Source organism: Lacerta agilis, chromosome 15 (assembly GCF_009819535.1).
Source record: "Lacerta agilis isolate rLacAgi1 chromosome 15, rLacAgi1.pri, whole genome shotgun sequence".
Classification (NCBI taxonomy): Eukaryota; Metazoa; Chordata; class Lepidosauria; order Squamata; family Lacertidae; genus Lacerta; species Lacerta agilis.
Window position 1 is genome coordinate 20,173,046 of NC_046326.1, and position 25,246 is coordinate 20,198,291.

The 25,246-nt window shown below is 47.2% G+C and overlaps 1 protein-coding gene across 1 annotated transcript; it reads right to left on the reverse strand.

Annotated features, from left to right (window-relative positions):
• Nucleotides 1–24,995, reverse strand: LOC117060067. Its single transcript, XM_033172158.1, has 5 exons — nucleotides 24,792–24,995; nucleotides 23,583–23,730; nucleotides 22,374–22,464; nucleotides 21,865–21,978; nucleotides 1–823 (listed from the first exon to the last, which is right to left on the reverse strand). The coding sequence occupies exons 1-5, from the start codon at nucleotides 24,964–24,966 to the stop codon at nucleotides 602–604; spliced, it is 750 nt and encodes a 249-aa protein (XP_033028049.1). The 5' UTR covers nucleotides 24,967–24,995; the 3' UTR covers nucleotides 1–601.
• Between the last annotated feature and the right edge of the window lie 251 nt (nucleotides 24,996–25,246).

Consider the following 25,246-nt stretch of genomic DNA (forward strand, 5'->3'; position numbering starts at 1 on the left):
GTCCCAACCTTCAGGGGTAGAGTTAACTTGGAAGTTTAACCATAGTGCAAAATTGTGTAAATGGAAAACAGAGAGTGGACATTTGAGCAAGAGGCGCATTCCATCCAGCAGAGGGCAGTAGTGCAAATGCACTGGTGCATGAACACACCAAGCCTGCATGGAACGGGAGCCCCAAGGGGTCAAAATTAGATGGGGTTGGGAGAGAGGAGGATGTTCCTTAACAAACAAGGCAGAGGTTACAGCACAATCCAATGCATGTCGATTCAGAAGTACATCCCGCTCTGTTCAGTGAGGCTCGCTCCCTTGCTACTGTGTTTAAGACCGCAGCCTTAACCTAACAACGGAAAGTACAAATGCATTGACACTTTTCAACAAAAATAGTAAAAAAGAAGAAACGGTGGGTGTTAGCGATGGGGAGAAACCGGCACTCACACACAGACACAGACGCACACACACACACAACCCAGACACAATCCCCAATGGCTGGAGGGGGTGCAAGTGGGTAGGTTCAAAGGCCGTAGTTGATGTGTGGTAGCTGGAGACATGTGGAGAATATTTCTTTTGCCCCTCCTGTCTTCATTGCTTTCCTGCAGGGTTCTTTTTAAACATACTGTTCTTTGGGACAGATGTACGGCGCCCTGGAACCGGGAGGTGGGCAGCAAAAGGAAGCCTCGGAATGGCGGGATGAGTAGGCGTCTTCTGGGAGATATGACAAGGGACTATAGACATATGGTATTCTCGCCAGGTACTGGTCTTCACGTGAGTAACGGCAGCTTAAGTAATCACCCGCATCCGGTATCTCTGTGTGACGCTTTCCAAAGTTCTGTGGGGGAAAGGGTGGGAGGAAGAGCCACAGACCGTAAAATCACAAGTTTAAACATCACCGCCGTGTCTTACAGGGCACACAAGCCATTGCATTGCCAAGGCTTCATTCACAGCGTACATTTAAAGTGCCGCGATCCTGCTTTAATTAGGCACGGCTTCCCCCAAAGAATTATGGGAGCTGTAGTTTGTTAGGAATGATGAGAGCAGTCAGGAGGAGACCCCCCCCCCAAAGCTACAAATTGGGAATTGTAGCTCTGTGCAGGGAAACGGGCTTCCTAGCAACTCCCCAGCACCCTTAAAATACTGCAGTCCCCAGGATTCATTGAGGGAAGCCATGGCTGTTTAAAGCGGCATCATAGTGCTTTAAATGTATGCTGTGAATGTGGCCTTATTCTGCCCAGCGTATGATGAGCATGGTATGAAGCAGCTTTTGCCAACCTGGTGCCTTCCAGCTGTTTTTGGGCTATAGTTCCCAGCAGATGGGAGTTGCAGTCTGAAACAGCTAGAAGGTACGAGGTTAGTATAAAGAACAGCCTTATCGTTGCTTTATATGTCAAGCAGTTATGCCTTATCAATTTGTTTACTTCATGTTTAAAAGAATGTAGGAACATTTCTATTTTCCACCCTTCCATTGTAGGGAGAACAACCCAAATCAACTCTGGGTGGCTCAGAACATGCTAAAAATATATATATCTGAATGGGTCTCTGGGTGTTGGGATGCACATTCAATGTTCTTTGGTTTTGCAGAATGCATTTAGCAGCGGTATCTTAACATCCCGAATTGAGCAGATGGCCATGCGTTGAGGGAATAATAAATACACAGAAAACAAATGAGTTTCAGTCATAAATTCGAGGGGAAAGTAGTAAATCGGTAGATGGCAGAGCAGTTTTTGAGATCATCCTATGCAGAATCCACTTCCAGATTTCCCACCCCTTCCTTTCTAAACTGCCATGATGGATAAGCAAATCTGCCAGTTTTGTGATGGACAGATCTGTCAATTTCAGTTTTGCTCAGTTCCTTCTTTTACCTATCATAAGCTCAATTTTCTGTAGCACCAGTTTACAAATTTTATTTTTAAGGCCCCATGAAAATTCATAAGCCCTTTTTCTGCACATTACTCAGAAAATATATACTTTGGCAAACCATTTCCCCTAATAGAATCCATCTTTATATGTTATTTTCACTAATATATACATTTCTATGCACACTTCCCCCAAACCTATGCATGTTTCATTGGAAAACTGCACTGCATAATTTTGGAGAAGTGAAAAGTTTGAAGGATGGCTGCGTTTTGGTTTGCACACTGTTTCAGTAAGTGAAAATTAAATAAGTTTGCATTTGAAATGTGAGCTGAACTAGGGTAGCCATGTTTCGAACAGTGGAAATCAGAACAGTGTTGTGGCAACCCTAGCTGAACTGAATTTGTTCCTCATCCCATTTTGCACGATAAAGCCTTAGCTTTGCTTTCCAGTGTTTTCAAGGCTATCTACCACTTAGGAGTTTCAGGATGGATGGATCCAATGAAAAGAGTCAGTGTGAGACAACCTCATGTATAGTCCTTGCGTTAGCTAGTCGCTACCAAAAAAAAACCCCCTGCAATGGAAAGGTCCAGTGCTTGTGTGGTCAAGTTGACAACCAATCCCAACATCATGTGCAGACACACAACTGAGGCCCCATATGTGCCCTTTATTGGAAGCACTAGGATGGATGCCGCTTTAAACAATCATGGCTTCCTCCTGGGGACTGTAAAGGTGCTGAGAGTTGTTAGGAGGCCCCTATTGCCCTCATGGAACTACAGTTTACAGTGTGGTTTAACCATCAGTCCCTCTTTTCAGGGAACTCTGGGAATTGCAGTTCTGCAAAGGAAATAGGGAGTCTACTAGTAACTCTCAGCACCCTTAGCAAACCACAGCTCCCAGGATTCTTTGAGGGAAGCCATGGTGGTTTAAAGTGGTATGATACTTCTTTAAATGCATAGTGTGGGTTGGGCCTGAATGTTTATCATGTTTAAACCATTCCAAAGCCTTCTGTTTCCCGATTCAGTCACCGTGATCCAGAGAACAAAAGAAGAAGAAAAAGATTCCAACCTTGAAAAACAATTCTCGGGGGGGGGGGGGGGGAATAAAAAAAAATCTCCCATGTCACTCGCTCATCCCATTTTGCTGTCTCTCTATGGCAGGCACGTCCAACAGGTATATCGTGAGCTACTGGTAGATCACTGGACGTCTGTGGTAGATCACTGGTAGATCACTGGCTCCCCCCCCCCAAAGAAGCTCAACAAGTTCGGCTCCCCTAAAAAAGCTCAACATATTTGCCCTGCACCCCCCCCCCCCAAAACATGGCTTTCCCCCTCCCTAAAAGTGGGTAGATCACTGCCAGTTTTTAACTTTGTGAGTAGATTGCTGTCTCTTGGGAGTTGGCCACCCCTGCTCTATGGCATGTGAGTGGCACTGAGCTCACTCCCTTCCAAATGAGGGCATGCTCCAAATGTAAGCCCACAAAATGGATAATTTTTATATAGCCTCTCGTTCGCATCAACCCTTCTGTTATCCACCTTTGTAAATTGCTCCCCAGACCTATCAAGTGCTTTGGAGACTGGGCTGCGAGAGAAATGTATAATTTAGCAGACAATTCCACCTTTTCTATGTACTATGCAGAGTTTGGCTACGAAGCTGGAAAACACTTGACGGAATCCATTGAATAGACAGTGCTGCTATCTAGGGCAAGCGGGAGACAATGACTGGGCAAATCTGTATCAGCAGAACATGCTTGTTTGGCACATGCAAATGTCATGCTCACCCCCTCCCCGCATTGCTATTTCGTTCCCCATAACCAAGGCAAATGAAACCGACACAAATCGGGAGAAAAGAGCAGGAGGCGTAGGAAAGGAGGAGGCAGCAACATTCCTCTAAGTGCTATCAGCAATGGAGGTTTCCACCTTGGCTTTGGGGGTGAAGTTCAGGAGAAGCTGCAGCACCCCTCACAAAACAGAAGTAAGAAGCATGCCTGCAAAGTCTTACATTTCCGGGTTCCCAGCCTCCTTCTGCCGCAGCGCACATGGAACGTTCATAGGATTCCTAGCCTGTGTAGCTCATGCTATTGTTTCCCCATTCAGGCCCACCTGTCTCCAGCTAGCAGAGACACTGTGGCAGCTCTGCTTGGAAAGGGGTTGCAGGAGAAGGCAAGCCTCACAGAGTTGCCACCAACAGAGCCACAATGGTGGAGAGCCGATGAGAAAGCTGGCAGTGGCGTCTCCTACCCTGTTCCTTCCCTCTACTTATCTGGACCTGAGGTGGGTGAACAAACACATTGCGATGGTGAAGAGGAAGAGCAGGTCCGGTGTGTGTGTGTGTGTGTGTGTGTGTGTGGCTCTTGACAGCAGGCGTCTTTCTGGGATTAGGGCCCTCAACATATACCTAACTATGCCAAGCCTTGATGCTGACCCTGCAAGGTGGGTATATATCTTTTATCAACTTTATAGTTGATAGAACTGGCAAAATGTCTCAGCAAGGTTTCTGGGCATCCCTGCCCGGGGCTCACAGGAAGTGTTGAGTAACTTCCTGTTGTGCGGGTGTCACATATGGCTATGGATGTTGGGGGAGTTGGGTCTGTTTAGCCTGGAGAAGACTGAGAGATGTGCACATTATTCTTTTGAATACAGGAGATCTGACCCAACAAAGTGATCTTTGGGGAGAAGAAATAAAAAAATAAAATAGCTTATATCTAGAACAAACTTAGTTGGTCTCTAAGGTGCTACTGGACTATTTTTTATTTTGACTGTGTCAGACCAACACGGCTACCTACTTGAATCTAGAATTTGGGGAGAAGGCTGCCTCTGGGCATGGGCTGATCTTTAACAGGAAATTGCCCTTTACCAAGTTCATTGGGGCTATCTAGCTCAGTACTGTCTACATTGACTGGCAGTAGCTCTCCAGGATTTTAGGCACGGTTCTCTTCCAGTCCTGCTTGGAGATGCTGTTGGAGATTGAACCTGGAACCTTCTGCATGCAAACCTTCTCAAGCCTTGTCTTGGCTTCCTATCATTTTTCTAAACACTTTCCCTTTGATCTGCATTCCACTTTCCAACTCTTTTCCTCCCTCCTTCTCTCTGACCTGCTTAGAAACCCTGTCAAGGGCTTTTGTTTGGCATCAAGGTCTTTTTGGATTGTCTTTCCTTGGGAGAAAAAGCCTGAAGGCTCAGGAAGAACACAAAACAACAACACCATGCAAGCCCACTTGAGATCTGCCAACCACACCTGCTGCCAACTCCCATGCCAAATATTTCATAATGATTGGGTTGTTTTTTTTTTTTGAGGGGGAGAGAGGAAACCACCCTCCACAAACATTGAAAACAAAATATCACTAATGATTTATTGATGGAACTGCAAAGTCAAATGGATTCATGAGGCAGGGAGCGCATTCTGGAGAACTGCCTGTTCTTGGCTGGATGTGTGAAGGTGGATGAATGAAGTCTAGACCTTGACTGGAGCACTGGGGGTAAATTAAGCACTGGGGGGGGGGGATTGGTGAGTGGAAAGTCAGGGTGGTAGGTGGAGAAGGAGTGCCTTGTGCTCCTCTTATGGAGTCATCCCCTCCAGGAAAGCAATATGAAAACTTGGAGAAAAGAGTCAGTCTGTGTGTGCAGTGTTTTTTTATTTTATTTTATTCTTAATGCAACAAGAAAAGCTGAATGCTGAAAACTGCAATTATGCAAATTGGACAACTTTGCAGAATGTCACCTTATTATCATTTATTCTGCATAATGTATTCCAATTTGATTAATCATGAGGAGGGACTAGGCAGGAGGCTGAAGACCTACCCGCTCCTGAGCACTTGCCGCCAGCTTCCAAGATTTTAGCAAACATTTTGCCACCACTACTTTCCCCGGCATTACAAGCTATTTGCAGCCAAAAGGCTTTGTTTTATTTTTGTTTTCAGTTTTTCAAGTTAACAACAATAGTCATCCTTTACATTTATATCCCCCATGTCGACTTCCCTCCTCTCCTTCTCTGGTTACAAAATAAATTCATTTAATTACACTGCACCTTCCCCTTAACATCTTTTTTTTAAAAAAATTAAGTTCTATCTACTCCCCCCCCCCCGAGATCACATTTTAACTGCTTTCTTTTAAATTAGTCCTGCTAATGTATTTAGTTGTTTACAATGATTCTTCAAATAATCTACATAGCTTCCCCATTCTTTAATAAAGACGACGCTTACTTCTTGAAAGCATCAAAAAGGTAAGGTTTTGTTTTAAAGGAAAGCCTGGATTTCTCAGAAGGCTGATTTCTGGACACAATAGGTTATAGTCCACTAAGTTCTACTCAAGGTGGATTGACTGGAAATTAATGGTCCTTGGTTAGTAATGCCCTTTTATTTCAGTGGGGCTTCTCTGAGTAGAAAGTTGACAACAGTGCAATATAACATTATATGCCCCCCTCCCCCACCAGCTCTTGTGGGATCGCTGCATATAGTCAGTTTATATATGAGACAGCTCTGTTTATGCCATGGTTCTGTTATAATTTCAGATACTGTTCTTCTTAAAAATATATATGATATTTTGGTATCATAATTTCCCATTGGCCATGAGTTTGGAGTGTTTGGCTAAGCAGAAGTTTGTCAAGTGAATTTGATTCCTTACGATTCCAGAAATCAGGTCCTGGCTGGAAGAAGCCAGTTGCCGTTGAGGCGCAGGGTTGCCCAGGTCACAGGCGAGCCCCTCAATAGCTACAGTGATCATGCCTGTTATGGTGATTACATATTGATATGCAAATGAGCCCCGGGCCCTCTGGCATTTGATGGTGCTTCCAGGGTGGCCTCCGGATGCTGAGCTAGCTGCCTGTCCAGACACAGGATAATTTTTTCATGTCAAGCTCACATCTGCGGCCTCACACCATTAAGGTTTGCGTGCAGTGAAGCCTTCAGGCCCAGATACCACAGAGCTTATGGGTCTGAACGCAGACCAAAGAGAGCATCCATCACAGAGGCTCAGGTTGATTTACGAGAGGCTAAAGGACCATCTCCTAGTTCCTGCCCTTCCGCTTAAAATATTGGAAGATTTGGAGCCTCCAAGGCTTTTACATTTGCCTCCAGAGGTCATGTGTCTCAGCGCACAGCCAAACGTAAGAACATATTATTACCAGACAACTGTCCCACCTAGCTCAATACTGTCCACACTGGCAGGCAGTAGCTTTTCAGAGTTCCAGGCAGGGGGCATCCCTAGTGCTACCTGGAAATGCTATCGGTTGTCCTTCTGCATGCAAAGCAGATGCTTTGCAGCTGAAGGTAGAGAGGCTAGCAAAGGAGAGTCTGTCTTAGCTCACGCATTTGCCAGCCAGAGCCCTCGGCCGCTCCTGCCAGTCACTCCCTGAATCTCCCCGAGTCTCATTTACCTTCAGAAAAATTTGATATTAAATTAAGGGTAATGAGCTAATTAAATTTAATGGGCACGAGTGTCTCTTTTCATCCCAGTGTCTTTACCCTCACCCTCCCGCCCTTTATCTCCAAAGCGATTCCTACATAAGGCTAAATTATCTCTTTTCTATTATTATTTTAAATGGAATGTCAAAATCCCGGCATTTTTTTTAACAGCCTGGCAGATTCTGGTTTAAAAGGTCTTCATTTGATGGGTTAGGAAATGCTACATGGGAAACCAAGATTCCCTCCCCACATGCTCCTATGCCTCTAAATGTGTAGTAAGCCAAAACGTACTACAGCAGAAGTTTTCCCCACTCTGTAGTTCCATTTCCACTATTCATGTACTTGTTAAAGGTACAAGAGCCCAGCAGCTCAGGTAGTGGCACAGGATTGGGTTGCTAGTGGTCACCTGATTCCCTGACCCACAAGGATTCCGGCTCTGGTTGTTTGCATCTTGGATCAAACTGCCTGCAGTTACCTCCTTTGACCAATAGGGCAAAGAGCAGGGAATTAGTACATGCTCTACAGTGCTCTTGGACAGTGGAGAAATAAATACCATTTTCTTCCAATTTTATCTTCCTTGAGTCCTCAGCAAACTGAGCTTTCACCTTTGGGTGTTTTAGAGTTTCTGTAACCTGTGTGGTTGGAGATGGGAAGCTCAAAGGAAAAGGGAGGAAACAGAAACCCTCAAAGAAGCCTTGAGAGAATTCCACCCCCTTCTTCTTCTTCTTCTTCTTTTTTAATACAAAATGTGTCTCAGCTGGGAAATTTCGCTGCAATGAGATTACATTTTCAAAGTGCCATATGACTGGCTTTAGTTCTTACTTCAGAAGAACTGGGAGGGCTCCCAACTGTGGATTTTGCAGGATTACCATCCTTTCGCTGACAATAAAAATCATCCACCTCCGGAATAAAGAAACAAAATAATATGAGACCTCCCAAGGCGGATTGGGTGGGGGGAGACGGACACTCATCTCATCTGTTTCACGAGGAACAAATTCCCAGCTTAGAGGGAGAAATTCCAAGAATGGGGGGGACGGTAAGTGATGGGAGGGGAGAGGAGAACCATCTTAAGACTAGTTATTGATATGTAATTGGGAGGGGGGGTGTCATTTGGGAACAAAAAAATAAGAGCTGTTTTGGGGGGCTGTCTCTGAAGTTGAAAATCCAAAAAGTCCCCCCCCCACACACACACTCATTAAACTGTGGCATCATCTAGAGGGAAGATCTGCTGCACAAATCTCACTGAATCTTCCCACAGAAATGCCCCCATGGGCCAGAGCAGTCTATCTTTTTCTCTGCTCACAGGGCCTGGTGCTTGCAAATGACACCACACCAATGCTTCACTGCCTCTCAGCACCCACATAACATGGTGGGTGCGGTGGCCCATAGAATTGTAGAGTCCTGCCCCCCTGCAATTGAGTGGCCCATAGAATTGAGTCCTGCCCCCCTGCAATGCAGGAACGACAGCTAAAGAATCCCTGGCAGATGGCCATCCAACCTCTGTTTAAAAACTTCCAACAGGAGGGTCGGCCACCTTTCGAGGTAGTCTATTCCATTGTTGAACAGATCTCACCATCAGAAAGTTCTTCCTAATATTTAGTCAGAATCTCCCTTCCTGTATTTTCAATCCCTTGGTTTGTGTCCTACCTTCTGGAGCTGAAGAAAAAACAAGCTTGCTCCATCATCCATGTGACAGCCCTTCAGGTATCTGAAAATGGTTTTCATATCACCTCTTTTTTCCCTCTTCTCTTTTCCAGGCTAAACATACTCAACTCCCTCAACCATTCCACATAAGGCTTGGTTTCCAGACTCCTCACCATCTTGATCTCCCTCCTTTGCACATGTTCAGCTTATTAATACCCTTCTTAAGCTGTGGTGCCCATAAATGGATACAGTAATCCAGGTGGGGGTCCGCCCAAGACAGAATAGAGAGATACTATTCCTTCCATTGATTTGGGCACCATACCTCTGTTGATAGAGTCTATAATTGCATAAGTTTTTCTGCTGCCGCACCACACTGTTGACTCATTGTAGTATGCTAAGACCCCTATATATTTTTTCACATTAGGGGAATAGGCATGAAATCCAGGAGGTGTCTGTCAGCTTCCTCTTCCTCAGTCTGAGTGTTGCCCTGTATAACTCAGCAGAGAGGAGGAGGATGGGTCAAATCTAGAATCGGTTGGCTCTGCCTGTCACCTCCTATTTGGGCTCCCCGCCAGTCCCACCAACCACCCTTGGATGGACACCATTTCCTTTCCACCAAAGTGTCTCAGGCACTGGGTGCATTCAATGCACTGCAAGGTGGAAATGGCAACCACCAGCAGAGAATGCCATTGTAGTTGGTGTCTGCCATTTTGCTTTCCCCGCAGTGCCTTAGGCCTTATCCACACTTACCTATTGACTCACACTTTCCAGGCATAGGCCTGCACTTTAAAGCTTTGTGTCCAAGAACTATTTTTCTTTTCCACCAGAGCTTTCCCTGTGAAAACCCCCTGTTTAGGGCTCAATCGAAGCACATGGCAATTCGGGTTTTCTGCAGACTGCAGCTTGCTCTGATTCAGCTTTAAAGAGCAGAGTTTTGTGCGGAAAGCTCTGGGACAGAAAGGAAGGGGTGCTCAGACATGGGGCTTTAAAGTGGGGGTGCTCAGACATGGGGCTTTAAAGTGTAAGCCCTGAGATGGACATAGTCTGGGACATTTCAAAGAGCAGACAATAGGCCATGTCCCACTTTGGACTGAGAAAAAGCGAGCTTGGTTCCAGCCCTTGGATGGTGGCTTTCATCCAGCACAGGTAACAGGAAAAACTCTTGAATGCATAATTAGCAGAACTCACTTCCACTAGATGTGGGTTGGCTGCTGGCTTAGATGGCTTTCAAATGGGATTGGCCATGTTCGTGAGTGATGGATATACTGGCAGCTGTTTGCTTATTTATCCACATACTTCCTGCAAAGGCATCTAAGCTGTTGGCTATGACAACTAAATGGAACCTTCTGATTATACCCAGGGTTAGTCATATTCAAAGTTAACCCATTGACATTAATAGACATGGCTAACGTAGGTCCATTCATTGCAACTGATCCACTCTGAAAAGAAGAAGCAAGCTGGAGGCAACCCTTCCATCGTTGGAGATAGTTTGCCACAGAACTAAATGCTACTTCCTCAGGCTATTGCCTTCATGTTCTGGTTGTGAATACCCCAGAGGCTTCTGTCAGCCCACCGTTACGAAGCAGGATGCAAGGCCAGATGGGCCATTGATGGGTACAGCAAGGCTCTTCTTAGGATATAACCATCTAGGTATTTGCCAAACCCTACAACACAAGCCTTTCCCAATTTGGTGCTCTCCAGAGTTTGTTAGATTACAATTCCAACTAGCCCATGGCCAATGGTCAGAGAGGACAAGAGTTGTAGTCCAACAACATTCAGAGGTGCCATCTTGGGGAAGGCTGTCCTAGGCCTACCTCCCCCCTCCCCAAATCCATCCGGAAAGGGCAAAAGAGAATAAAACTTACTGTCCACTCTCGCTTGTTACATCTACGAAGACCTTGATCCTCATTCTGAACGCAGGACACGAGTGAGACACCGTAAAACAGAGAGGTTACTTTTGCTACTCTTTGGCTAGGCTAGAAATAGTGCGTTCCTTACCTACTGCTGTTGCTTTCTCTACGGCAATCACAGAAGGCTCTACAGGGCTAGTGGCATGGCAGGGAGACAAAGGGAGCAGCAAGAACAGAGGGAGGCCCACCCAGCCCTACTGGCACCCCACCTCCACTCCTGCCTTTCTGGCCATGTTCACAGAGGGCTCCTGTAACCCCAAATGCTCCTCTTTTCCCAACATATATCCAACCCTTCGAGAAAACACCTGGAAGCAGCCTCGCCAAAGCTCATAAGTTGCCAGGCACAAACGTTTGCCAGACCTGATGCAGAAAAGAGGTCTCTTGTGCAGTTTCCCCGGCTGATGTGGCCAGGGAGCAGGGATAAAAGGCATCTTGGTCAATATCAAAGTCCTGCCACCAGACTGACAGCAGACCTTTATGAACAGCAATGAGCTAAAGAGATTGGTACATGAGGGACTGAGGGACTGGTCAGTTTCAGTCTCTCGTTTCCCCCCGGTCTAAATTCAGTTTGCCACATTTACTAACCATTTTGAGATTTTCTTTTTCTTTTCTTTTCTTTCTTTCTTTCTTTCTTTTTTTTAAAAGAAACTCATAAAGATTCACTAGCATTTTAGTGGACACTTCTAATGTATACATTCCCACTAATACGCTGCATTTATGTATGAATATTTTTTGCTAATATATGCACTTTCATGCACACTATCCCCTATTAGATGCAGTTTTGTACACATTTTAGGGTTTGAGAAGTGCATTGTCAAATTCAAAGTGTGAATTTCAAAACTTAGCTGCATTTCCGCCTGTGTACTGTTTCGGGACATGCAAATTAGGTAAGTTTGCATTTGATCTATCCAGTGGCTCAGATTGTTATCTTCCCTCCCCCAGGCCAAACTTGACAGGTGGGTGGTGCCATGCACCTGTCAATCACCACAAGGCCCCAAAATCAGCCAAGCCCTTGCAATGATCTTTGCAAGATCCGACAGCATTTGTAAGCTAATTGAAAGAATAATTATTATTTTCTCCTAATGTCTTCCAGGGCAGCAGCTGCACCTGCCTTTAGGGGAATCAATAAGCAGTGTGCAAATGGCTGTACCCTCTGCACACACACCCAGATCATAGAGAAGCTGCTGACCATGTATCACAATGCCCATCATCCAGTGCTTTCAAACCCCACCTCACTTACTCGCCCTCTGCTTCAGTGTCGTTGCTCTCGACTTCACTCAGTATGACTTGCCACTTGCAACTATACTCCGTTGAAAAATTGTGCCCCCCCCCGTACCTGGCAAATTCTGTACAATCACAGCATTGATGCAAAGTGCACAGCTGTGGAGAGCCAATGCAAAAATAAATAAATAAATTACAGCCCCAAAACAAACACTTCCGTGCCTATTGTTACAGGAGCTGATTTCCTGAGCCTCTGCCTCTCTCGCAGTATTTCATCTTAGGCTTCCCTCACTGTTACAATGCAAAGCTGAACACCTCTGGGCTAAATTAGAGGTGATATGTACTGTTTGGTGATTTGCACATCTGTCTACGTCTGGCTCCAGGTTTTAGGGAGCCTGGTCCAACTGCCCATTGGTAGGCCACGCTTACTTGGAGGTGAGCAGCAGTGGTCTGAGCTGCACCAGATAGCTTTGTCTAGCCACCATTTTGATTCCCCCTATTATCCCCCAATGGCCTGCTATTCTATGGTGTTCTGAAAAGTTAACATGACAGCTAGACCCAGCCAAGTGTGCTAGTGCAGAAAAAGAAATATCTTAGAGGACATTCACTGCAGACATTGGCAGCAGGCCCTGATAAGTTGCTGGAGCCACTTCCCTAGCATGCCAGGGGCTGACAGCAGCCTTGTGTCTGTCTAATTCAGATATAAGAAGTAGGATACATTTTATATTTCAAGAAGGGGTACTCAAGTGAGTGAAGAGATCTGAATCCTCCACACTCCCTTAGTCTTATCTCCCTGCCTTCCATCACCAAATTTCACTAGATTTTACACCTAAGTGGCACCAGACTTAGCAACTTTCCCCTTCTCTTGACAGGATTCCTGTGTCCTTAACAGCTGCCTGGCTGGCAAAAATTCAACAAGGCAAAGGTATTCTCTGCCTGGACACCATGTCCATACCCATAGCAATTTCTTTCACAATGACAAGGCAGTGGTCCAAATGATGAAAGTGGACTCAGTGGACTTTGTGTTGGAACAGAGTCAGGACCCTGGACAGGACTCAGGGCACTGGCTCAGAGTTTAACCACAACAGTTTCAGGACCATGGACAACAACCCTGCATATGATTGTAGGCAGGAACAAGTTGCCTCAGCACTGGTCTGTTGCAACCACCACAGATTTAGTCAGATTAATGCCCCACCTTTTGTGCCCTTTGGTGGAGTAATTGGCTCTTTCTAGGTTGCAAGGCTTTGGGTGGTGGAGATTTGGTCCATGGATACTCTGCAGGGCTTTCTTGATCCTCTGTTGTCCATTCTTCAAAGTCTCTAGGCCATGGGATGCTAAACTGTGGTCCTTCAGACACTGTTGGACCCCAACCTTCATCACCCCAACCATTGGCTGTGGCAGTTGGCACTGAGTTGGCCAGCTAAATCCCACTTCTCAACACTGTGAGCCTCTCCAGAATCTCTTCCTGTGTGCTCTTGGGTTGGCCTATTAGGATGGGCCCTGAAGCAGTGGTGGCTTTTGTCTGCACACACCTTTCTTCTTTGTGTTTGGTTTTGCAACTTCTTGACTTTCCAACCACCTTAGATAATTGTACAGCCTGGAATCCTGAACTTCAGAAGCAACTCTAACCTCTCTCAATGCAGCTCTTTGCTGGATTCCTTCTCACCCATGTTCCTTAAGTATCCTCTTGCTCTGCTCAGATCCCCAAGCTGGAAGAACTGGCTGAGGACAGAGGGCGGGGGGATGCTCTTGGCTCTAAGCTCTCATGTGACCTCCCCCAACACAAGCATTCCTTTTCTCCCCATCTCACAATCAACCTCACCCTAGGCAATCACCAGACCAGTTTCAAGTGGTGAGCCAAGTACCGTCTTTCTTCTCTGCCTCACCCATCCACTTGGAAAACTTCAAAACCCTCCTCTCACTCTCCCCCCAAAGGATACAGAAGGCCTGTCTCCAGTGCATAGCTCCTGCCCACCCTCGTGTCCTCCCCTCTGCTGTACAAAGCAAAAGAGGGAGGCAGGCCATGCCGCCACGAGCTACATGCACAAAGCACAAGGCAAAAAGCTGGGTTCAGCTCTTGTTCTCTTTGGACAGGCAACACCAAAGGGGGAAACCATCCATTGCAAGGAGCATGCAGGTCCATGGCAAGGAGAAAGAGGGGAGGGGAAAAGATAGGATGCAAAGGGGGGTGGGGAAGCCATTCCACAAAAGTGGGGGGGGGAGGAGAGACAGACATGAAGCCAGAAATCAACCAAGAGAGGAAGGACTGAAAAAACGGTGCTTTGCTTTTGTGTACCTTGAGGCCAGAATCTGAGGGGGGAAAGGCCTACAGTGTCATGCGCTAGCATAAGTTAGCCTGGATGGTTGCGTACTCGACAAGGTCTCCGCCAGCATGGATCGAAGTCCTGGGGCTGGGTGACGTCGCCAGAGCGGAGGTGTCCAACTCTGCGTATTGGACGTCGGAGTCCTTGCTGTTGCCAGAGTTCTGGAGACGAGAGAGCAGTGAGGCATGGAGACATGGAGGAGGAGGGTGGCGGTGGCAGTGGCGGTGGAGGAGGACAGGAAGGTAACAAGGTAATGACATTGAAGGAAAGTGTGTTGTGTGAGGAAGAGACACAAAGGCAGACAGGCATGGGGGAGAGAGAGAGAGATGCACACACCCAAATGCACATGGACAAAAACACACAACCAATGGGATCGTGCCAAGAAAGAAACAGGAAGGAAGGAAGGAAGAAACAGAGGTATGGGGTGGGTCATGTGTGGGGCAGGAAGACAAAGTGAGGCAGAAAATAAAGAATGACAGTGGGGAAGAGATAAAAAAAAGGTTTAAAATGAACAGTAAAAAAAACGGCATCGTACATCGCATCGAGGACCTGAATGCTTGCCTGCTCCACATTAGCAATAGTATAGTGTATTTCAATTTGCCGTCTTTACTGGTTTCTTCCCTGCAGCAACAACCCTTCAGAGTCAGCTGCTATGATTCAAGACCACCATCAGGAGAACCGTATAGTAGCAGTAGCTAAGGTTTGGCAAAGTGGGTCACCATCAGGGGCACAGGCGAGAGGGGAGCACAAAATCGAAGTTGGTGCCTTTCCTGAAACTAGCACCCCAGTGCTGCAGGAGGCTCCGAGCTGCTTCCAGCATGGTCCCAGCACTGCTAGGGCACAATTTTCACCCTCAGGGGCTTGCCGGGGAGTGGGGGGGGGGAGGGGGAGGAGAGGTGGAAAGAATAATTAATTTGTCTGTGGCTAGGGGGCGCAATCTGGACGGTTCTGCCGGGGAGCAAGATCACCTACCTACAGCTCTGTATATCAGATGTCCTCTGCCAGTTTTCAAATGGGGAGGGAGATCACCTTTAAATGCCTCACCTTATATCTATACTGGGGGTTGATCATGGGCATCAATGCACACACCAGTATCCTCTATGGTGTCTGCAAAAGGACCTGTCTCTCATTCTGCTCTTTCAGATGTGGTAGCCATTTGTGTTAAGCCACACATTCCATCGCAGCAGCCATTTTAGCAGCTGCCACACACAGCACTTTTGAAAACCCCCAAAGGGGCTCGCTGGCCTTCAAAGGGCAGGGGGCCCCCTGCAGAGAAGAGCTACAGCTCCCAGAATCCCCCTGGAAAGATGGGAGGACTCTTGAACAAGTGCAAACCTGTGGTGTGGAATACAGTGGTACCTCTAGTTACAAACTTAATTCGTTCTGGAGGTCCGTTCTTAACCTGGAACTGTTCTTAACTAGAGGCGTGCTTTTGCTAATGGGGCCTCTTGCTGCCGCTGCACCGCCGGCACACGATTTCCGTTCTCATCCTGGGGCAAATTTCTCAACTCGAGGTAACTCTTCCAGGTTAGTGGAGTTTGTAACCTGAAGCGTTTGTAACCTGAGGCATTTGTAACTTGAGGTACCATTGTATACCCAAAGACCTGGTCCACCAGGACTCCCAGATCCAAGACCACCCTTCCCTGTATTATCTTTCTTTGGACACCCGTGACACCAAACACGCCATTGAAAAGCTATGAAAACATGGCAGTATCCTGAATCTGTGCTTGACCAGCTGGATTTTATTATTATACACAGGGAGGGACTGTTAGCAGAGGACCCTCTTCCTCTCCAACTTTAAGGACTGGGAAATTAACAGTTGAGGCAGCATTGTTGATACAGCCAAGTCTTCAGATTGGAGGGGGGAGGAGTGTCTCTTAATGAACCTCCCCGTTATTACACCCCCTCCCACCATACCCCCAATAATGATCTCTCAGCTTTTTCCCACCACATGAGGCACTGCCTTGTCACAGATATTATGCAAAAGGTGCTCCATTCCAAGGCACCTCCCACCCCTTCTGAAACGGTTCGCAGCCATTTACCAGCTGTGGGGAAGCCACTCAAAGAGGTTTATGGCTCCATAACAAGCACTTTAGAGCCTGTTGTTACAAGGGCTGATTTCCTGAGTAATTGCCTCTGACTGCCTCAGAGTACCATATCCCGGACTTGGCTCTCTGTTAACATGGCAGACACTCGGATGCCTTTGCTGACGAGAGATTAAATAGCATGCTCCTGTCCACCTTCCCACCTTCCCCATCACCATATGTTTATTAGTCCCTGAGAGGAAGAAATTCAACAGGGGAAGATTTCCCCTGTGTATACTGTATGTGCATCAGTGGTCCAAAACTGTACCTGTTGAGTTTTCAAGAAGCTGTTTTTAAGGCACCATTGTGGTGAACCAGAAGAAAAGCACCAGAGTTTAGAAACCCTGCCTGTGACAGGTAATGTGCACAGCAGCCGTTTTCTGCCAGGACGTCTACACAGGGCTGTGGTCAACTCTGAATTTGGCAAGTAAGAGGCTCTCGGTGGCTGGATTGTAGGTGTTTCCTGGGTCCACTTTGGATTGTGCTGCTTCTTTTAAATAAAAGGTGGTGGTGAGGAAAGGTCTGTAGCTCCCACCACCTTTACTGTCCTTTAAACCTCCACTTAGTAATGATACAACAGCAATCCAGCCTGGGCACACAGCTCTTGGCAGGATTACGTTTAGTTTCGCTCTTTGAGATTACATAACACTCACATCTTCAGCTGCTTCTTCTTCTGGCTACCTGCAGATCTTCAACATACAAGTAGATAAAAAGACATCACCCATTGACAGCAGCCCTACGAGCATCAAGAGGAGGGAAAAGAATGCCACCTATCCTCTCAGTTCAGAATTCCACAACCTCTTCATTCATGATAATTTTCCTCCCCCCGATCAGAGTTTTAAGATTAGATCATTGCTCATTTCTACCATGGAAGCTCCATCTCTTTCCTCCCTCCATCCCACTTATTCTTCTTCCCCTTATTCTCTTTCCTCCCTCCATCCCACTTATTCTCTACCACTTCCCCTCCCCATTTTGTCCCTACTTTCAACCTCCACACCTAAACAAGTTTCCAGCTCTGCACAACCATCAACCTAAGGAACAGGTGTGCATTCACACATTCTTGGACTAAATCAAATTTAAATGAGGAGACACTGCACTATTCATTTTTTTGGAAAAGAGAAGGGAGTCCCTTCCTTAGCATTACTACCACACCGATTTCAGTCCTCAGTGAACTTCAGGTATGATCAGCAATCCCTACAACTCTCTCCCTCTCTCATTCTTTGGAGGTTGGGGGGTAGCACAAAGAGGAGGGCAGCCCACTCATTGCTTCCTCTCATGCTGAGTTCATATATTGCAAAACATAATGTTGCTGCTCGGCTTCCCTGCCCCTGGGTAGAGAAGTGGAATGGCAATGTTCTGCAGAATGCCTGCCCAGTGGCGGGAGTCGTGGTGGGCCATGGGGGTTGGGGGCAGGAGGCAACCAATCCCATTTTACTTCAGGTGGCAAAATGGGACGGGCCTTCCCTGAATCAGTTGCAAAGAAGATGTTTTCAGAATGTTTTAAACTGTTTTAAGAAATTCATTTTGATGCATTTGCCACTCTGGTCTCCCAAGGAAGGAAAGGCGTGATATAATTTTAAGAAATAAACTACAGCACCCCAAATGGTCCAGTTGTAGTCATTTAATGAGCTAGGGCCATGCCACTAAGTATATGATAAGGCAAGGTGGGCAGGGGGAGATAATTTAAGAAAACTTGTTGGGATGGCCTTGTTCAGAATATGATGTCCACAACCCTCCAACTGATTTTACACAGGCCATGTGGAAACGCTGACCCCAATTGCAATGGAACACAATCAGAGAAAATCAATTTACAGTTGACCTCTTTGTGCTGATTGCGGTGATGGGGCTGACCCAGTTCCATTCTGAGGTTTGTTGTACCTCAGTCAGTCAAGGAGTATAGCCTTTGGGCTTGTTTTCAGTGCTTGGATTTAAACTGATACAACAGGGGCCTGCAACAAAATGTTGCAGCATAGTGTGCGCCTGTTCAGTTCCTGCCAGCCAGCCAGCCATACCCTCTCCCAGGTTACTCCATTCCCTGCTTCATTGATTTCCAATTCCCTAAGCCCTAGCAATCAATCAACACTCCTCACCAACTCAGAATGCTCAGTCCCCAAATGGGCCCTTTGGGGGTTATCCTGCTCTTAGGCTTCCCCTCTCCTCCCCATTTCTACAAAATTTGGGGTTCCCCGCATGTCTGCTGATCCCTCCCTCTTGCAGATGCCATGTTGAGTGTGCATTTTGTGCACCCCCCCAAAAGAAATGCCTCTTCCTGAGACTTTGGGAGTTATAGCGGACAAAACTGTCTTAAACAGACCAAGGATCTGATCTGTTCAATGATCAGCATCTTGAGTTCCTAGTGCTGCCATGCACTTTTATTTCATTTGGCGACAGCCATCATTATGTCCCAGGAAATAAGGGAAGGTGGCGGCACTGCCTGCATCACCGCATAATGCGCAGGCACCTGTTGCCTCCATACTAACGCTGCCATTGTGCTTTATCTGCTTTTCTCAGAGCCCCTGACCTGACTCTGGAACTGCGCTGCCTGGCAGGGACTAGGGAGGCCACATGCCTCTGGGACTGTTCTGCCAGCTCAGAGGACCTGCTGATTTAGGAGTCTGCTAGGAAAGGAGCCAGCTGGCAAACTGACCACAACATCAAACAGCAACCGGCATTAATGTCCAGGGTCATCAGCCCAAGCAGCGCAGACACAAAGCACAGAAGTGAGTCCAATTTCAGAATCTGAGGGCAGTGCAGGAAGCTCAGGCCATGTTCACACCACACAGCGCCTGTGATATGACTTTAAACAGTTCTGGCTTTCTCCTGATGAATTCTTGGAACTGTAGTTTTCTAAGGGTGCTGAGAGTTACCAGGTAACCCCTATTCTCCTCCCAGAGCTAAAATTCTCAGGCTCTTGTAACAATCAATCCCTCTTTCCAGGGAGTTCTGGGAACTGTAGCTCTGTGAGATGAATATGGGGTGCCCTAACAAGGAGGGAGCTGCCACGCTAAACGATCAATTTATTACAACTTCGGAGTGGATGTTATGTGGCGCTTGCAACAGTGCCAATTCTGCAGATTGAAGCAGTTGAGTGGGTATCTGTGGGGTAAAGCAATGCTGCAAGTAAACTGGTCCCCAGCCAGTTTCTGTATGAAATATCATAAAGTTAGAGAAAGTGCAGTAAAGGACAAGGAAAAGTATTTGAGACTTTTACGTTTAGCAAAAAAAAAAAAAAAAAAAAAAATGAGGAAGGGAAGACAGGATGGAGGTTTCTAAAATTATTGTCAGTATGAAAAGAATCAATAGCAATAAAAGAAGACTCACAACACTAGAACTCAGGGTCATCCCATGAATCTGATGGGCAGCAGGTTGGGACTGACAAAACAAAGCGATTCTTCTCCAAAGGCACAAGTAGCTTACAGAACTCACTGCCACATGATGCAGTGCTGGCTGCAAGCTGAGATGGCTTTACAGAGGATGACCCAAATGAGTACAGGAGGAGTGATTTGTCAGTGGCTGATAGCTGGACTGACCGTACAGAACCTCCAGGGTCAGAAGCAGTGTACCCCTGAATAAGAAACATTAGGGATGAAACAGTAGAGAATGATCCTCTTGCTCTGCTTCCCAGCGGAATCTGGTTGGTGAAGCTGGGAAGCAGGTAGCAAATGGGCCGTTGGTCTGAATCAGCAGAACTCTTTAAAGCCCAGCTCTTTGCTCTTCTCATTTACAAAGTCACACGATGGTGGTGCACACTGTTGTTTGGGATGATGTGTGAATCGGTGCCCTCCCTGCACCATTTGAAGCTTGATAGCCCATGTGAAGACTCCAACTCCCATCAGCCCCTGCCACCATGTCCAATGGTCAGGGATGGGGGGGGGGAAGTTACATTCTAATAATGTCTGGAAGGCACCACATTGGCTACCTCTGATCTATGGCTCTGGGTTACCTGCGAAGGAGCCAGAATGACACAGTTTGGGGAGAACCGTCACCTCCATCACCTTCCTCAAGGGGCCCACCTGGGCTGGTCTCGGGCTTTGAATGTGCAGCTTTGAGAAGCGCCGAGCAGCGGTCTCCCTTGCAAACGGGTCTTGCGAGCCCATCTTGGGCTAGGGAGAAAAAGCCACCTTCCCTGCCCTGTTCTGTATTCCTCTCCCTCCTCCGAAGTGGCCTCTCGCCTGCCTCTCCACTCAACTCGCTTCGCCTTCGGTGACCCCCCACTAATCTCCCTGCTGTCGCTCCTGCTTTGCATTTACAGTACTGTCTTCCTGCCTGCAGCTGAAACAGATTCATACAATACAAGGGCTTTCAGAAAAAAAGTGCTGTCCTCATTTAACAGTCAAGCACCAGCACGCTCCACTGGCAGATCACCCATCTGCCGGGGCATCCACCCTCCCTCCTTCCCCCTCTCTCCATGCTCTGTGTGGACATCTTCCCAGTCTGGGGCGTGCTGGCTGGTGGGAAGCCCTATGCTTCCCCACAGGCAAAGCCCCCCCCCCTTGGGGACCTGCACAGAGGCCCCCTGCATCATTGTTGCTTTCAAGCTGGCTTCCTCAAAGGTCTGAGTCCTGCAAGAGGGATGCAACCAGAGCCAACAGCAAAGAGCAGCAGCCGTTGACTCTGGACCAAGACCTGCCCTCTTCCCTTTTCTCATCTGGCCCCACAGCATAGCTCACCATCCCATAGGGGCTACTGCTCTCCTTTAATATCGCACCATCACCATTTTCTCCCAAGCTGATGCTCTGGCAATCCACAAGCTGATACTCTGGCAATCCACCCAGGCCAGGTTCACAATTCCCATCTCACAGTTGGAGAAGTGCTCGCAGGATGTACCACAGCAGCTATTGCCTCCTGTGAGTGACAGGCTTAAGATCATACAAAGAAGCATCTGTGGTATTTTGCTTCTCGCCCAGAAAAGAAATCCAGGTGTAGCAAGGGATTCTTGATGGGAAGTTACCTTTTGGAGATGGGTGGGTGGGAGAGACCTAATAGCTGAGGGAGTCAAATTGGACCACCAGCTGACTACTGGTGGTGCTTAGGTTGTATGTCAGGAATGGGGCACCAGTTTGCTTTTGGACTCCAACTCCCATCAGTCCCAGCCAGCATGGTCGATGGTCAGGGAGTATGGGAATTGAAGTCCAGCATCCGGTTACCCATCTCTGATATACGAAGCAGCATTCCACACTGCATACAAAAAAAATATTTAGAAGAGACATTCCCTCCTGAGAGCAAGGAAGGCCTCCTCTTGGATCAGGAATGGAGACATCTGTGGCACACCAGATGTTGTCAGACTTCAACTCCCATTGGCCCCAACCATTATGACCAACGGTCAAGGAGAATGGGTGTTGTTGTCCAGCTGTGTCTGGAGGAATGCAGGGTCCCCATCCTTGTTCCATGGAAAGGTCCAGATTGCGGGCAGGCAGTGCCCCCCCCGCCCTTACCATCTTGTCAGAGTGAGGGGTTGGCTCAGTGGCTGCCATATCATAGTAGGGGGGCTGTGGTGGCAACTTCTGGATCTCTTCCTCTGGCTCCTTCATGTTGTCCAAGTGCACAACCTGTGGTTGGTGGGGCGAGTAAAGTTCAAGAGGGCAGATTAGCAACTCTTCACAAATATTATTGGTAGACCATCTGTATTATTTGCCCATTAGAATTATCTTCTGTCCCTCTCTCCCCAACTCCCTTTCCCCCTTAATTCTAATTCATTCCTCCCCTTTTCTTTTCCTTGCCAAAGTTGCAAATTGAATTACAGTATCCCTTGAAGGAACTATGGAAATGGCTACCTCACCGCATCCTACCTCACCATCCTACCTCATCACACCCGTCCTACCAAACTGACTCCCCACCAAAAGGCTTCCCCAGATAGGATGGGCAGAGCCACTCTGACAAGTGGCTGGAGAAACCATGCTTCCTTCTGCTTCAGGTGAGGATGGTCAGCAACGGGGGAAGGTACCTGGATATCCTCTGCTGTTAGGTGGCTTTTCATCTCCTGCTTCCGCTTGGGAGGTGGGGGAGCAGGTTTGTGGGAGGGGGGAAGGTCAATCCTGCAGGAAGAGAAATGGTCAGCCATAGACACAATGCAGGGCACAGGAACATCCCAGAAAGTCTATTTTGTTAGGTTCCACTCTTCATCTTAGAGCAGGGTCACTAATGTGGTGCTTTTGGGTGCCAGTGTGCCCACCAATACCTCCTATGATGCTCGTGAAAGGTCTCCATAAGTATCCCTGCAGAAATCCACCATCTTCTCCCCTCCTGCTGAGTTCTTTGTTTTCATTGGCTCAGCCTCTCCCAAATTGAACATACACCCTTAGACATGTCCATATTTCATTGGATGCCAGGATTGGATCCCTCCCACTTCAGTTCTGAACAGAGGAGAGGGGCAAAGAGCTTCTCTCAAGGAGTGAGCACAGTGGTGGCTGATGTAGGTTTCCCCCACTTAGAATATTATTAAGCAATCCCAGAGTCTCCACAATGAAAATGGCTCCGCGTACAGAGTGAGTCAAGGCTCATGTGCCACTGGTGCATAAGTGGCATACAGGAATGGGCTCAAGTGGGGAGTGAGATGCATTTACAAAAATGGACAGGCCATGCATTGTCCCGGCACAATAACATTTCCGCTAGAAACCCTATTCATCTCCAGGGATGCTTTGAGAAGCTGCAGGCAGGCAGAGGAGAGAGGGAGGTATGTTCAAATGCCCTCTGAAGAGAGAATATTTTCTTTACCAGTACTAAGAAAATGGCCCCGTTAAAAGGGGAAGCAATGAGATGAAGGCTGGCAAGCCCAGGACAGGGACTTGTCAAAGCTATTTGCCTCTTAGAGTTGAAATTAAGTGGGCAAAAAAACACGGCCCAGAGAGTGCAAAAGTGAACCCTCTACACTAGATTTCCATTGGATGTATCTGATCTCAATGCATACCACTGATGGGGCCCTCAGGTTGCTCTTGAGTTGTGTCATGGAAGATCAGCACCACGGACAGCTCTTTCCTGCTATTAGGGGTGCTTAACACAGTCCAGGGAATGCCCACACAATAGCATCTTCCACAGTTGGTGCCCTATCCTTTTATTGGCCCATGCAATCTCAAAGTTGATCCCAGTCATCCTCCTCCTCCTCCTCCTCCTTGGGAGAACAGATATGGGGTTGTGGTGGGCGTGTGGTACTCACAGATCATTGTCAGTGTCAGAGCGGCCCTTTTGCTGTCGCCTGTAGACAATGAAGACCGTCACAGCCACGCTGATAATGAGAGCAGCAGCAGCAACGACGCCCAGGATTCCAAAAATGCCTCCCGGTATCCCTCGGGGCAATGGCTTATCTGTAATTAATAGGGAAAAGTAGTCTTAGGCACCAAGATCATATAAGCAGCATTCTATCATTTCTCCAAGCCTGCAAAAAACAAAAACAAAATGTGGAGTATTATCCTCACATCAACTCTGCATGGTAGGCCCTGATCACACCATTTATTAGGGGATGGGCAACGTGGGGAAGGGTTGCAGCTCATTGGCAGAGCATCAGTTCTGCATGCAGAAGATCTCTCCCATCCAATCCCTAGCATCTCCAGGTAACGCTGGGAACATAAGCTGCCTGAAACCCTGAAGAGCTGCTGCCAGTCAGTGCAGGCAGTACTAAGCTAGATGGAGCAGTGGTGTGACTTGATATAAGGCAGCTTTGTCTGCTCCTGTGACTCTTGTCTGTTTGCATTTTAATACTCATAGCAAAGTTTACTTCACATGTGAACAAATAAATAAAATAAAGGAGGAGCAATATCTATGGGAGTGTTAATACTCTGAGCCCTTGCTTCCTATGCTCAGGTTGTATATATGCGTAAATAAAGCCATATATCATAAAGATACCATCTGAGCTTCATTCCAAAGGATCTAAACCTAGGTAAGTGCAGGAACCTCTGGAGTCTTTCCCTGCTTGGAGATTGGCGTGGTATGTAACACACACACACACACACACACTGAATATTTTTAGGACCCACCTTATTTCTGTGATCGTAAGTTGTTTTGAACTGTTTTAAATATTCTATTTTAATTGTTGTAGCCTGCCCCGGGACCTTAAAGTGGAGGGTGGGTAAACAACAACAGCACATGTTCTAAATAAATAAATGATAAATAAATAAGAGCGCAAAGTGGCTTGGAATGGGTGGAGGCAGAAGTGCCAACCCATTGTTTCACCCTGTGCAAATTGCACCCCTCTCCCTACCTCTTTGCAGCAGAAAATCAGTATTGGCTGCAAGTCTCAGCCCAATACGCAACCTAGAAACTGACCCACATTGAGTCAGTTTATACCTGCTCAGGAAAGGTGCTTGTTTAGCTGGTTCCCCAGCAAGCAGATACAAACACACACACCCCACACAAATACCGCTTCTACCCTCCTGTGATCCCACCAGTTGTACATCTTCATCTCGCCAGGCTGTCATCTTTCCCGTGTTTGCTTGTCTTTGTTGAGTTGTTTTATTCTTCTGGCCCTGATATACTCTCACGTCTTTTTTAAAAAATAAAGCTGCCTGCCGGGTGATAAATGGATCCTGCTGGGCCTCCATCATGCAGCGACAGGTTCCTTCTGAGCTGCAGCCAGTTGTTGGTCTGTTGGGGAAATGCCTTGATGGTGAGGAAGAGTGGGGCAGTGCCTTCTGTAGAAGGGGATGTGATGATGTTGGGAGGGACACAGGACCAAAAACCCAGGGCCCGCTGGGTTAAGCCAGTTTGCACGTGGATGTTCAGCAGCTGACAATGGCACCCTCAGGTGTAGTCTTTCATGTGTGAATGAGCCAAACACAGCTAGAACTTTTGCGTCATCTCCCTTCCCCACTTTTATTTCAGCAG